General features: G+C 39.5%; 2 protein-coding genes across 4 annotated transcripts in view; one reads left to right on the forward strand and one right to left on the reverse strand.

The window, feature by feature from the left end:
* LOC122042770 (ubiquitin receptor RAD23d-like) overlaps nt 1-7,128 on the reverse strand; it is a 34,878-nt gene extending 27,750 nt beyond the window's left edge. The window contains exons 1-3 of one of the 3 annotated variants that reach the window (XM_042603075.1): nt 6,912-7,118; nt 4,494-4,545; nt 4,122-4,283 (exon numbers count right to left, since the gene is read on the reverse strand). In XM_042603075.1, the coding sequence (XP_042459009.1) occupies nt 4,122-4,217 (96 nt within the window). In that variant the 5' untranslated portion in view covers nt 4,218-4,283; nt 4,494-4,545; nt 6,912-7,118. Of the gene's footprint in view, nt 1-4,121; nt 4,284-4,493; nt 4,546-6,911 lie in introns of all 3 variants that reach the window. The other 2 variants (XM_042603074.1, XM_042603073.1) reach the window with 2 other exon arrangements.
* A 380-nt stretch (nt 7,129-7,508) lies between these two features.
* LOC122042773 (protein CPR-5-like) lies at nt 7,509-11,154 on the forward strand. The gene is made up of 5 exons (XM_042603077.1): nt 7,509-7,924; nt 9,263-9,319; nt 9,402-9,437; nt 9,544-10,314; nt 10,398-11,154. Exons 1-5 carry the CDS (start codon nt 7,565-7,567, stop codon nt 10,926-10,928), a joined length of 1,755 nt encoding a protein of 584 aa, XP_042459011.1. The 5' UTR covers nt 7,509-7,564; the 3' UTR covers nt 10,929-11,154.
* Nucleotides 11,155-12,767: the final 1,613 nt, after the last annotated feature.

Consider the following 12,767-nt stretch of genomic DNA (forward strand, 5'->3'; position numbering starts at 1 on the left):
CTTTGAAGGCGCCTCCAGCAGCACTTACAACTCCATTTCGTTCCTTTGCTGCTGCGATTTCCTGGGTGATTTCAATCACCGGAATAGGACTCACCCGAACCCAATTTCCAACCTTCTCCTCGAGCAGACTTCCGCTCCGGCTTCTCGTCCCTTGAACGTCGCGTACGTTCTTCTCGTCCACCGGTGTACTCTTCCACAACCCTTTCGTCCCTCAGATGCACCAAGCCCGTCGGCTCCCTTCCTGTGCCATCCTTCTCGCTAGCTGCGTCTTCTGCTCGACTTCCTGTGCTCCTAAGCTCCTGCACACTTAGACACAGGGATTAAAACAAAACAGGACCCAACCTACTTGATTGATCACATCAAAACAATCACGGGGTCCAATAGCGTATACTTTGATTTCAAAACGAGAAAACGAGTTTTTTGAAAACCACGTGATTCACCTCTCGTCTCACGTGCGTATTGATCCAACACGCATACCTTTCCGAAGAGCAATGAGAATATTAGACTCAGGAGACGGGACCAGAAGAAGAGGCGAAGGACTCGGGTCCAAAGATGTGTCCATGACAGTGCTAGTGATGGGCAGCGACAAAGTAGGGCGAGGACGACGCTGATAAACCTGCAAAGGAGGAGATGGGGTTGGAGGTGATAGAGACGCCCCCGGAGGATAAAAGAAAGTCACTGGTGCAGGCGGAGAAGGAGAAAACTCGAATGTAGATGTGTGAGGCCTAAAAAAGGGAATCGAATCAAAGAACATGACATCAACAGAGATAAAATACTGATAGAGAGTAGGGGAATAACATTTATACCCTTTTTGCGACTGGGGGTATCCCAGGAAGACACACTTATAAGACCGGGAAGGGAATTGTATATATGTTTTTGACCGGGAAGGGAATAGTTAATGCCAGGATCAAGAGCATAAGCAAAACATATAGAGCCAAAGACCCTAGGTGATAAAGGATGAAGAGACTGATGAGAATAAATTACATGATGAGGTATTTTACTCTGGAGAGTTGAGGAAGACATGCGATTGATGAGATAACACGCAGTATGGCGTCGCCCCAAAACTGACGAGGAACGTGAGAGTGGAGAAGAAGAGTATGGGTGGTCTCGAGGAGATGACAATTTTTATGTTCGGCAACCCCATTTTGTTGAAGGGTATGAAGGCAAAACGTGTGATGTAGCACACCGTGAGATGCCAAGAAGGTACGAAACTGAGTAGATAGATACTCGCGTGCATTATCACTTTGCAAAGTTTGAAGAGAAATATCAAATTGAGTTTTGATTTCATGGAAAAAAGATTGAAAAATAGAAAACAATTCTGAACGATCCTTCATCAGATATAACTGAGTACAATGGGAAAAATCGTCTATAAAAGTAACAAAATATCGTGATCCCAATATAGAAGAAATATGACTCGGATCCCAAACATCAGAATAAACCAAAGCAAAAGGGAACGTAGCCTGACTCACAGTGCGAGGAGAAAAAGAACTACGAACATGCTTTCCTAATTGGCACGACTCACAAGATAAAGACTCTAAGTGAGAAAGACTAGGACATAATTGTTTCAACTTATCCAAACCTGGATGCCCCAACTAAGCATGAATAAGAAGTGGAGATGTCGTCGTCGAACCAACAAAAGAAGGCTATTGAAACCTGTATAGGCCATGAGACTCACATCCGAAGTCAATCATCCTCCCCGTACTCCGGTCCGGTAAGGAAACAAAAGTTTTAGACCAAGTAAGTTGACTTATTGACAATAAATTCAAGGGAGCTCCGGGGACATAAAGAACATTATGGATAAAAAGAGACGGGGAAAGATGAACAATACCAACACCCTGGGATTGAGTTTGGGAACCATTGGTCATGGTGACAAAGGGTAAATAACTGAAAGTAGAGAGAGAAGAAAAAAAGATTTATTAACAGTGATATGATCGGTAGCCCCAGAGTCAAGAACTCAAGGACCCGAAGGGCGAGATATGCCAGCAAAGGAATTACCAGCGTGTGCGACGGCAGCAGTGGAATCTAAAGCCTGACGATCTTCATACCATTTCAGAAAGTTATCATAGGAAAGCGGTGGGGTCAGATCAGGTGCCAATTGTGTAGAGGAAGCTGAAGAAGCGACAGAATTCGATCTGAGCAACGCGAGGAGGTCGACCATGGAAACTCCAACACTTATCAATCGTGTGTCTTGGTCGGTGGCAGTGATCACACCAAGGACGTCCTTTGCCACCCTTACGAGGTAGAGGTCTGTTGTTGTTTCGAGAGACCAAAGTTGACGAGTCAACAGGAATAGGAGGCAACGTCAAGACTTTGGCAGGGCACGGAGGAGAGTTGCCCAGGTACTGTCCATGTTAGCTTCAGTAAGGTTGCCCAGGATCTTATCGTGAACATGAGAATACTCTGTTGTAACAAATCGCATGTTCAATTCTTGAATGATCCAAATCGCTTCTGGTTCTATTGTAACAAAAGATTCCCTTTTTATGTGGAAAAGACCCGTATCAATAATTATGATCCTACATATGGACAATTCCTCACTATCTTGTTCATTCGCAACAAAATATTTTCTTCGTGCGTCAGAAAAAAAAAACATATTTTTGGGGAGAGAGAGACTATTTTGCCAATCGAGTCATAGGTATCTGACATATTTATACTTAACGATTTTACACAAAGTGATGACGAAAGGTATAACTTGTACAAATTTTTCCATTTTCCAATTCGATCCGAGCCATTCGTTCGTAGAGCTATTTACTCGATCGTAGACATTTCTACAACACTTCTAACAGAGGAACAAATAGTTAATTTTGAAAGAACTTATTGTCAGCCTCTTTCAGATATGAATCTATCTGATTCAGAAGGGAAGAACTTGCATGAGTATCTCAGTTTCAATTGGCAGACCATATAAAGCCAGAGACATAAAAAATTTCTTCTGATTCTCAAGCTCTGCAACAGGTGTGGCCGCAGGTGGAAGTAGTTCATTGAAGTCACAAAGAAGGCTAGAGACTGAACCTAGATAGATTGGCATTGAATCCTTAACCTGATGGGCACTGAAGATGATCATGAGATCTTCACAAACCTGATAGAGTCGCCGAGAGGTGTTTGTAAAGAGTTGCTAAGCCTATGTCCAAATAGCTTTACAGGTTTTGTGAGTGCGAAAGACATCCCTAAGAGATGGATGGATGGTGGCTCGGATAATGCAACACAATTGGGTGTCAACCTTTTTCCATAGAGGACGATCAACGACTTGGACATCCTGTTCGGTTTGAGTGAGATGTGTCTCATAACCCTATCCAACAAGCCAAAGCTCGATGTGAGAGGCCCAAGAAGAGTAATTCTTACCATTCAACTGCTCGGAAGAGAGTGATGCAGTGATATGGTTGGTAAAGATTGAAATATCCGGCTTTGGAGTGTCGGAATAGCCATTGATCAGCTTGGTGAAAGAGGGCACACAGCGAAGAAAGACTCAAGCAATGCAAGAAGATAGGTGAGGACGGTGGAACTGTAGGAAGGATAATCCGTGCCATCGCTAGACTGCTGATCTAGCGAGCTTCTCTCTGTCGCCGGACTGCGGGAGAGGATGAAGGACGGTGTGCTCACGACGTAGGAAAACGCCGGCGTTAGTTCGCGAAGAGGAGAGTAGGGCGGCAGCGTCGGGTGGTTGGCGAAGAGGGGTTGCAATATGCGTGCGAAGAGGCGTGCGCAATCCTACGACGCAAGGAACGACGACACAGAAAAAAAAATAGGGTTTGCCTCTCAACTTGCCTCTGATACCATGTAGAAAAGAGAAACGAGAGGCGTTAGAAAAAATTCCCTCTTGGACACTCTAGGGTTATTGACTTTTATAGGGAAGAGAATATACAACATAATTACAAAATTACCCCTAGCTATATTTACAATATTCTAACAATTTCCATCCCTTAGATAATAAACTCAACATCCAGTGACTAATTCAGTGACAAGACATATTAATCATCATAAAGTCAGCATAATTACAAAATTACTCCTAGCTATATTTACAATATTCTAACAGTTTCCATCCCTTAGATAATAAACTCAACATCCAATGACTAATTCAGTGACAAGACATATTAATCATCATAAAATCTAATGATGGAGGCATGTACCTTGCTTAGCATTATAACAAGAAAGCTATTATCAGATACTTCATTATCCGCCAATGTAGTATCATCTTTTAGGATTTTTCCTTGATGTATAAGCATCTGCTGCCCAGCTGGATAAACAGATTCTCCTTGAGATGTCTCAATACTTTTTTTAACATCAACAACCTGAAAAGCAACTAAACAATCAGATAGGGATAATCTATTCAGATCATAATCAAATTATAGTAATCAGCATTTACAACTGCAAAGAGTGTGGGGGAAGAGAGCTTGGAATGTGTGCGACAGGGGCATGCATGTTAAGGGTTTTTATATTGACCTGCAAATCATGGTTTTCAGATGTAAACTGGAATCAGAAAAAGGCTACAGAGAGCTCACGTTTCAATGCGTCTTTTCCAGATTGGTGAATTAATCCGTTGAACTGAATGCTCTAGTAAGGAAAGACATGTGAGGAGGGCATTGAAATTTTATGGCAAGGGACAAATATATGTAGGAGTTAGAAGAAATAAAGTAAATAATAAATAGAACTATAGAACTATAGGACTATGAGATTATGGAGTTACTCCAGTCGACAGATACTGGCTTTTCTTTTCCTACCACTTCTTATTTATAAATTGAGATACTACAATACTGACAATTGTCAAATGCAATAATTCAAAAATGCATTCACCACTTCTTGTCCAGATAAAGGGTTACTAGCTTTCTGCTGTCTGTTCTCCCTTTCCTCCATCCTCTTGTTCAATATTTATAGCTAAACAATTAGCCTACTATAGTCCGATGGAAGGACAGGATCCATGTCACCAACTGGAAATAGTTGGGACTAACACAACTTAATAATCACGACAATGATGAGTTAAACAATTAGGTAGAATGAACCACAATTAACTGAATACAATGTGGTTCAATTTACTCCAGCCAATTTAAATTAGTTTTATACTGAAAGCCTACAGATCAAACTTAAAACCTACATAGAAACATATATGTGAATGTCTGGAAAAGGAATCAGTCAATACTAAATTATACTATATAGAACAACTTCTAACTTTAGGCAAATTGTCTAAGTTAGCAAATGTAGAAGTATGATTTCAGATTATTAGAGAAATTATACAAATATAGCCTTTTAGGAGGTAGGATGGGCATATTATGTCAAGTCTCTCGGTAAGTATAACTCACTGAACCTTGTATAACCTATCTGCTATTTTATAGTTGCTTAATTGCATTGACTATAAATGAATATATTGGGTAAAATATATATTTAACATAGTGAAAATTTAAATTATATGGATATTACTAGCTATGTAGCCCTTCATAAAGTTTAATGGTGGACTTGATTTAATGTAATTGATCTCAAGTAGTTGTGGATCTAAAGTTGTCAAGTTGGTGATCAGGACCTCAGGATCCTACAATCCAAATTGGCTCGATGATTCAAAACTCAATAGGATTTCACAGTGCTAGGATTTAATTCATCTCTATTGCCATGACCATACCCAAAAACATCTTGATCTGCACAATGTCTTAAAAAAGCAAACTTATATTCATATAGATAATTTAAAATTTGAGGTGAGGATCTCACAAGCCAACAATAGCCATTGCCAAGTAAGATCTCTTTCCACAAAATCATGCCTTAAAAAAAACTGCATTCAGATAGACATTTCAATATTCGGTATTTGATAAAAGTTTGATATCTTTTTCAAACCATAATCCAAAAAACAATTGGAATTATGTTAGAAGTCTCTTAACTTCCAAGTAGTAAACAATTTTGTCATCTTTTCATTTTATAAAGTTAGCTAAACTGAAATTGTTTTGGAATATCAGACATCATAATTAAATATTGAAATTATGTGACATTTAACTAATTTTCAATCTCTCACAATCATATTACATTGTTCATGTTTTTTCCACAAGAAAAATATGCTTTATCATATACAAATCTTGAAATGTTTCCAATGATACCATATACTGAAAGTTAATATCTCTGATAAATTTTAGTTTTCAAGTATAATTTTCAAAAATAATAGTGGAATTGTGGGAAATTATGATCCCATGCTCTGCTATGAACCTTATGTCACTCCTGGGAAGAATTAATTGACTGTTCTTGTAATATACCCTCCTCAGCAAACAAAATATCTAAATAGAATTGAACAATTCCGCCAGTAAACTTGTTGATTCATCTCTAACATGCAACATCTCATAGTAATTTATGAGAGGTACAGCTGAACTCAGCGTGCCAACACATCAATTACTTCGTTTTTACATCAAAATTTGATCAAAATATTTCTAAATGTATAAGCACTACACTTTTATCTTGCACTTCTTCGTGGTTTTAGAAGTACCAGTTTAATCCAATTTATAAATGGTTCATATTTTTTTGATAACGGTTCATTATTTTGTTAGTCAATCATCAAAGTACTCTAAATAACAGCACACAAAAAGCCAGCTAAAAGAGCTAATCAGAAACACCACATCCAATCCAGATACGTCTCAAACTACCTGCACAAGGAAGATGAGATACGACGCTACAAAATCCTTAATCATACAGCGTTGTAATTCAACGAACAAGTGTTCTAACAAGAATAAAGTGAAGCGAGATGGTACCAGTAAGCTCAATACCGCCAGGTAATCCATACCCGCAGGCCGCATGAGCTTATTATTTGAGACCGACGATAAAAGTGCACAAATGACTATGAATTCCAAATCGGCAATACAGTATAAGCGACATCATCTATCAGATGGAACTACGAACGAATAAATAAACAAACAAGTGCGGAGAAATCCCAGACGGATCAAGAAACGTACCGTGTCGCCAGGGTTGGCGTCGATCTCGAAGCTGGTTCCCTTGAGAGTCTTCACGGAAAGCCTCATCTCTCTCTCTCTCTCTCTCCCCTATCACTTTCACCGGCGAAGTTTCCGATCAAAGTTTCTGGACTCCTCCGATGACGACGGGGCGAGGTGCATTCGAGGTGCCTTCTGCCGCAAGCTAAAGAACAGAGTGTGAGTGCATCGTCGGTGTATCAATAAGGTTGTCGTGATTATCTGTTTTGATTAAAGTACGCAATACGGTTTGTTCGTCTTCTACAGGTTAAACAAATATGGGTCCCATGGACAAGCACTTGCTGACTTCCATCCGTTGAGTTATTGTTGCTCACGAACATCTAATCATGCGACGTAAATTTCGAGTTTTTTTTTCTGGAACCGTCGAAGGAATGGAAGGAGAAAACAGAATTCCTAAATAGGAAATGTTTAAAATTTACTAAAATATCATGTTTGGAAATATCTTTTTCCACGTGGCACAATCGGATGAATAGCAAGATTTTCCACGCCCGTTCGATCCCACTTCGCTGAAAATTACAACTGTGCCACCGTCCCTCTTATCACCGTTTTCCAGAGGCCTTGTTGAATGTCCCCCTTCCCCCTTCCCCAAATCAAATCCCTTTCCTTCTCCGCTTCGCATGGATCCCACCCTATCCCACGGCCGAGCTACGGTTGATGGACGTGGCGGAGATAACATCAGCGATGGAGGCGGAGGCGTGTCTTGCGATAACGCCGGGGGACGGCGGTCCCAGCCGCTAAGGAGTGGAAAGGGCGTGGCTACCTCGAGAACGAGGAGGAAGGAGAGGGATGACGCCTCTTCCTCGTCGTCCTCGTATTCCTCTTCGTCGGCCTCGCGTTTCACGAGGAAGCGGTCAAAGATCAGAGGGGTGCGTTTGCGGAGCGGGGGAAGCCGTGGCCTTTTGGTGTTTCGCGGCAATGAGTGTCTGCAGGAACTTGCTCTTCCGCTCGGCATGTCCTTCGCTGCGGTTATTGCTCAGGTGCTTTGGTTTGTTAGGCTTCAAATTTATGTTTTTATCCGTGAAATCTGAAATTTAATATTTTGCTTATGTTATGTCATGATTGGAAGAGAATACTGATGGAACGAAAGTGTGCCATCTCAGTCTACATTGTTTTATTGGTATCTTCTACTTGGATTTTTCACGAGTGGGCACTAGAACTTGAGTAGATAGAATCTAGATTATAATATTTTTGTAGAACGAAGTAAAACCAAGTTTTGCGACAATGTTGGTTAATATGAAGTGAAAGATAATTCACATGAGAATTAAACTAACCATTTTATAAATTAACACTTTAATGCTATTTACATGCTAATTCTTAAATGTTGCTTCCCTATTCACTAAAAAGAGTTACTTTTCATCATTTGTATTTCAAATTATTAATCTCCATGCAACCTGTGATTGAATCTTCTTATTTTTTTGATAAGGAAAGTATTGTATGAATGTTACACAAGTTGAAAGGGGGAATAAGGATAGTAAACCATCCTTTTTTGGCCGATTAATAGGTTAACCGTTAACTAGTTTGAATGTAGCTTTGTGCATGCCTTTGCTATCTGCATACACTGAATTCTATACGCTCTAGTTAGAAACAAAGAAAGTGTCTGATTTCAAGAGTTCTGTAAAAATTTCAGCTTGGTATCATATTGTACCTGTAGAATTTGGTGCTTGTTTGTCAAATGTCCCACTGTATCACACAAGTTGATAGAATAATCCCCTGATGAATTATTAATTACCAGACCACTCAATAAGCAGACCTCATGTGATTATATCCTCCCTTGAATAACAAATGTCTATCCCACTTAACTTTTATGATTAGTTTCTTAGAATCTTGATCAGACTACCTTTTGATCTATATTTTCTGTTCTATGTTTCAATTAAACTTGGCAAATCATTAAATACTGATCATATTTTTAAGTGTGAGAAGCAATTCTTCTCTGCCGCTAATGTTTCTGAATCTGTCTTGTGCACGACTTTCATTTATAAGTTTTAGCTGTCTGTTCAGATGTCAGGTAATTACTCGAATTTTCATATTTACTTTGTAATTACCAAACCCAATTTCTCAATGAGTTGTTATGTCACATAATTACATCAAATAATCAATGAATAATTACAATGAGTTGTTGTGTATAAGTGCTACTGCTGTGACTTATGAGTAATTACAACAAGTCATACCTTTTTCAGATATGTTCATGAACAGAAATGATAGTGATAGTTATTTTGGGAAATTCTTAGTGATTTGACATCATTTTTTCTTTCCATTGTACTTCTAGCTTGTAAATAGTCACAATATGTAGATGCTTGAAATACCTTATTTTCCAGGTTGTGTTTGGGAAGAGCATTTCAAAAGAGAGTATAGAAATAGATCATCTTTCCAAGGTTAGCCTATTGTTTCTTCGATCTGTTTTCATATCGCTAGTGTTTTTATACATATCTAATTTGGATATACTATTTGCCGCAGATGTGTAGTTCAGCAGTCAAGGAATCAATAACAAATGTAAATCCATCTCTAGTTCTCATGTATCTTTAGATTATTTTGCAGCTATTATTATATAGTTATTAAAATGTATTCTTTTTCTTTTTTTCTTCTTTAATTCGGACAGATATATGGGCAAAATTTTGATTATTTCATAAGAAATTTTGATAAGTCATTCTCTAGCTCATTGAAGACCCTTGGTTTGATAAATAACATGTCTGTTAATAGGAAGGAAAATGCTGTTGCCCCTGGTTTGTGTTCTTACAACAGTCATGAAATGGCACCTGACTTGACCAACTCTGAACTTATCAGAACCATCAAAGATCCCGTGGAAAATGCTGTTTCTTCCCATTTTTGTTCTTTGAGTTATGAACCTACACCTGACATGACCAATGCTGAACTTATCAGAGCCATTGAAGGCCGTAAGGAACATGCTCCATTTAAATCAGCAGACAATCAACTCATTATCCATCAACATACGAACCAGCAACTTACAAATATTCACAGAAACACACACAGTACTGCATTTAGTCATGCTATTCTGAGTACAATGGAAAGATCTGTTATTGAGCAGGCTCGCTCTAATGACCTCAAGGCTGTTGAGATAGAGCTAGTAATGAAGAAGTTGCAGTTCAAGCAATCTCAGTTAGTCATTAGTTCGGATGCGAATTTGCTAGAGAAGATTAAGATATCTTTAGGTATTTCCAAGACTTCCTTCAAGGAAGAGAAATTGAGGAATCAAATGCAGGAGACTAGACATGCACAACTTTTGCAACAATGTATGGACCTTCTAGTTGCTGGTTTGATTGTCATGTGCATATTGCTTACGTACGGAGCTTTCATCTTTTCATATCAACGTGTTGCAGAGGTCACATCTGCCTGCGAGTCTGTTAAAGAGGTATGAGATACTTTTGATGTTCTCGACTCTTTTTTGCTGTTGGTTTCGTAAGCTTAGTGGAACTTCTGTCTGTTTCTCTCCAGAAATCCAGCTCCTGGTGGATTCCTAAGGGAGTCCAGTCTTTCAATTCAGGCATGCACATTTTGAGGTGCCAGTTTGTGGTCCTATCTCGCATGTCGTTTGGGATATTAATGATTGTAGTGATAGCTTATGTGGCTTTCCAAAGGTCAGCAAAGTCAGCTGCAGCCATGCCGGTGACATTTATTGTGCTTCTGCTAGGAGCTCTTTGTGGTTTTTTCGGAAAGGTATGCATAGATACACTAGGCGGAAATGGATATCGCTGGTTAATTGATTGGGAAGTTCTGTGCATGCTCCATTTCTTCGCCAATGCTTTCCCATCTGTGTTATACAATCTTCTTTACGGCCCTGTAGCTGTATCCCAAGGAGCAAATTCAGCTATGTTTCCTTACTGGCTGAGAAGATATGTATTCTATGCACTGCTGCTGCCTATTCTTCCGATATCAAGCGGCTTGCTGCCATTTGCTTCTTTCTTTGAATGGAAAGTGCATTTTGTGGAGAAATTAACTTTCTGGGGTTCAGATTCAACATATTGAGACATTTGCTGTATTGCACAAGATTCTCCATTATCTTTGCTTCCCTAATCCTCCTCGTTGTACTTTAATTAAGCTATTTATCTATGAGCATGTTTATCTCACCTCTTGAGCTCCATGACCTAACTATTAGGAGGGACTTGAAGAATCTTATTGTCGGTGAATGTATGTATATCTTAACCTTTAAGTGATTGCTAAAACTATTAGGTTTCAGTTCTTATATTTAAAATGGCGTGTGATATGAACATTTATGATTCTTTGTTGTAGCTTTGATGAAGTATCAATTTTGTGTCTTCATATTGTCAATGATTCAATTGGGAATATGGGGCGATTTGGTTTAGTTTGAGCAATTCATTGTGGAAATTCTAAGTGAGCCAGAGTTTTGCCCTGTTAAAATAATGGATATTGTTGTAAGATCCAATTCCAAAGAAAAATTATGAACTATTTTAGTTATACAATTAATGGGTGGATTAGGATTTTTATTTGTTCTTGGAAGTCTTTGATTTGAAGATTATTTTGTATAATTAATTTAGAATAATAATATATTGATGTGAGACTTTAATCCTCTGTTTACTTGCGAGGATGGATTTAAAAATCGAGCAAAGTCTGTCGCATGAAAAATTTTCCGCTGTGAAGGATGGATGAATCATCCTTTTTTACTTCTTAAAAAATAATGGACGGATGAATTTGTGAATCCATCCCGATCATTTTTTCTTGGCTGATTTTTCATCCTCCTAAATGAGGCGGAAAGCCAACGTCTGTCGTCGTATCTCGCCTCTTAATTAGGTTTTGAACTTGATCCCGCCGGTAGGTTTCGTTCTTCTCGATGGCGGCGGAGAGCAGCAGGGAGCTCCTGGACCAGCCATCGGCGCTCGTGCTCCTGCACTGGCTTCGCATGTCCGGCACGACGCATAAGCGAGGGCGCACCGCCAAAGCCATGGTGGCGACGGCAGCGGTACCTCGAAGCCAAGTGATGGACAAGTTGAAGGACTTCTTGGGCGTGATCGCCAAAGCCAACGACAAACTGGAGCTCGAGGTCCGCGAGAGATCGCGTGTGGACTATGACGTCGAGGTGCTTAGCGGCAACGAGTAGACGTACATCGATATGGATCTGCTCCTGGGCGTCGCCGACCTCCACGACAACGAAGCCGTGGCGGCGGGCGGCGGGCGGCGGCGAAGGCTGCCATGAGCGGTGTCACGTCACCGTCGCTGCCTGCCGCTAGCGACACCTCCTCCGACACAGACGACGACTCAAGCGACGAAAAGGAAGCATCTAGTGGACGGTGAAGAAGCGCAAGTGGAACAAGCGGCCGAAGATAGTGTTGGATCCATCTTCGAATCAAAGCTGATGCGAGCTCGATGCAAATGCAATAGTGATCACTAGACATTGCGCTGCTATTCTTCTAATCCCCTTTTCATATTCCACGTACATTGTAGTTCGTCATTTTGCTTTTTTTTTTTTTCTTTCCCTTTTCCTTTGCAGAGATTCTTTTTCTCCCCTTTTCCTTCCCTCTTCTTTTCTTTTCCTCCGCCACATGGATTTATTATCCGCGAGGATTCCTTTCCTTCGTCGTCGATCCACGCCTCCAAGGAAACAAAGCATAAATCTAATTTGTTTTGTTAGACATATTCTCAATAATACTGAATCAAAAATAAAAGACACGATTGAAATAATTAGAATAATAAAGTTATTATAATTTGTAAATTTTAAATACTTATGATACAATTAATTAATTAATTACAATTGGTAATATTTTAATAAAATTATTTATCATTAGCAGAAAACGCATACATAATAAGACAAGATTAATTCTTAAGACTACAAAAAAAAAGAGGAAACAT

This window comes from Zingiber officinale, chromosome 2A, assembly GCF_018446385.1.
Source record: "Zingiber officinale cultivar Zhangliang chromosome 2A, Zo_v1.1, whole genome shotgun sequence".
Classification (NCBI taxonomy): domain Eukaryota; kingdom Viridiplantae; phylum Streptophyta; class Magnoliopsida; order Zingiberales; family Zingiberaceae; genus Zingiber; species Zingiber officinale.

Bases quoted from the DNA above. Each gene is read 5' to 3' on its own strand.
- LOC122042773 (XM_042603077.1), top strand. From the start codon at position 7,565: ATGGATCCCACCCTATCCCACGGCCGAGCTACGGTTGATGGACGTGGC. The intron at 7,925-9,262 runs GTGCTTTGGTTT...CTTATTTTCCAG, and splicing joins TCGCTGCGGTTATTGCTCAG to GTTGTGTTTGGGAAGAGCAT. The intron at 9,320-9,401 runs GTTAGCCTATTG...TATTTGCCGCAG, and splicing joins AAATAGATCATCTTTCCAAG to ATGTGTAGTTCAGCAGTCAA.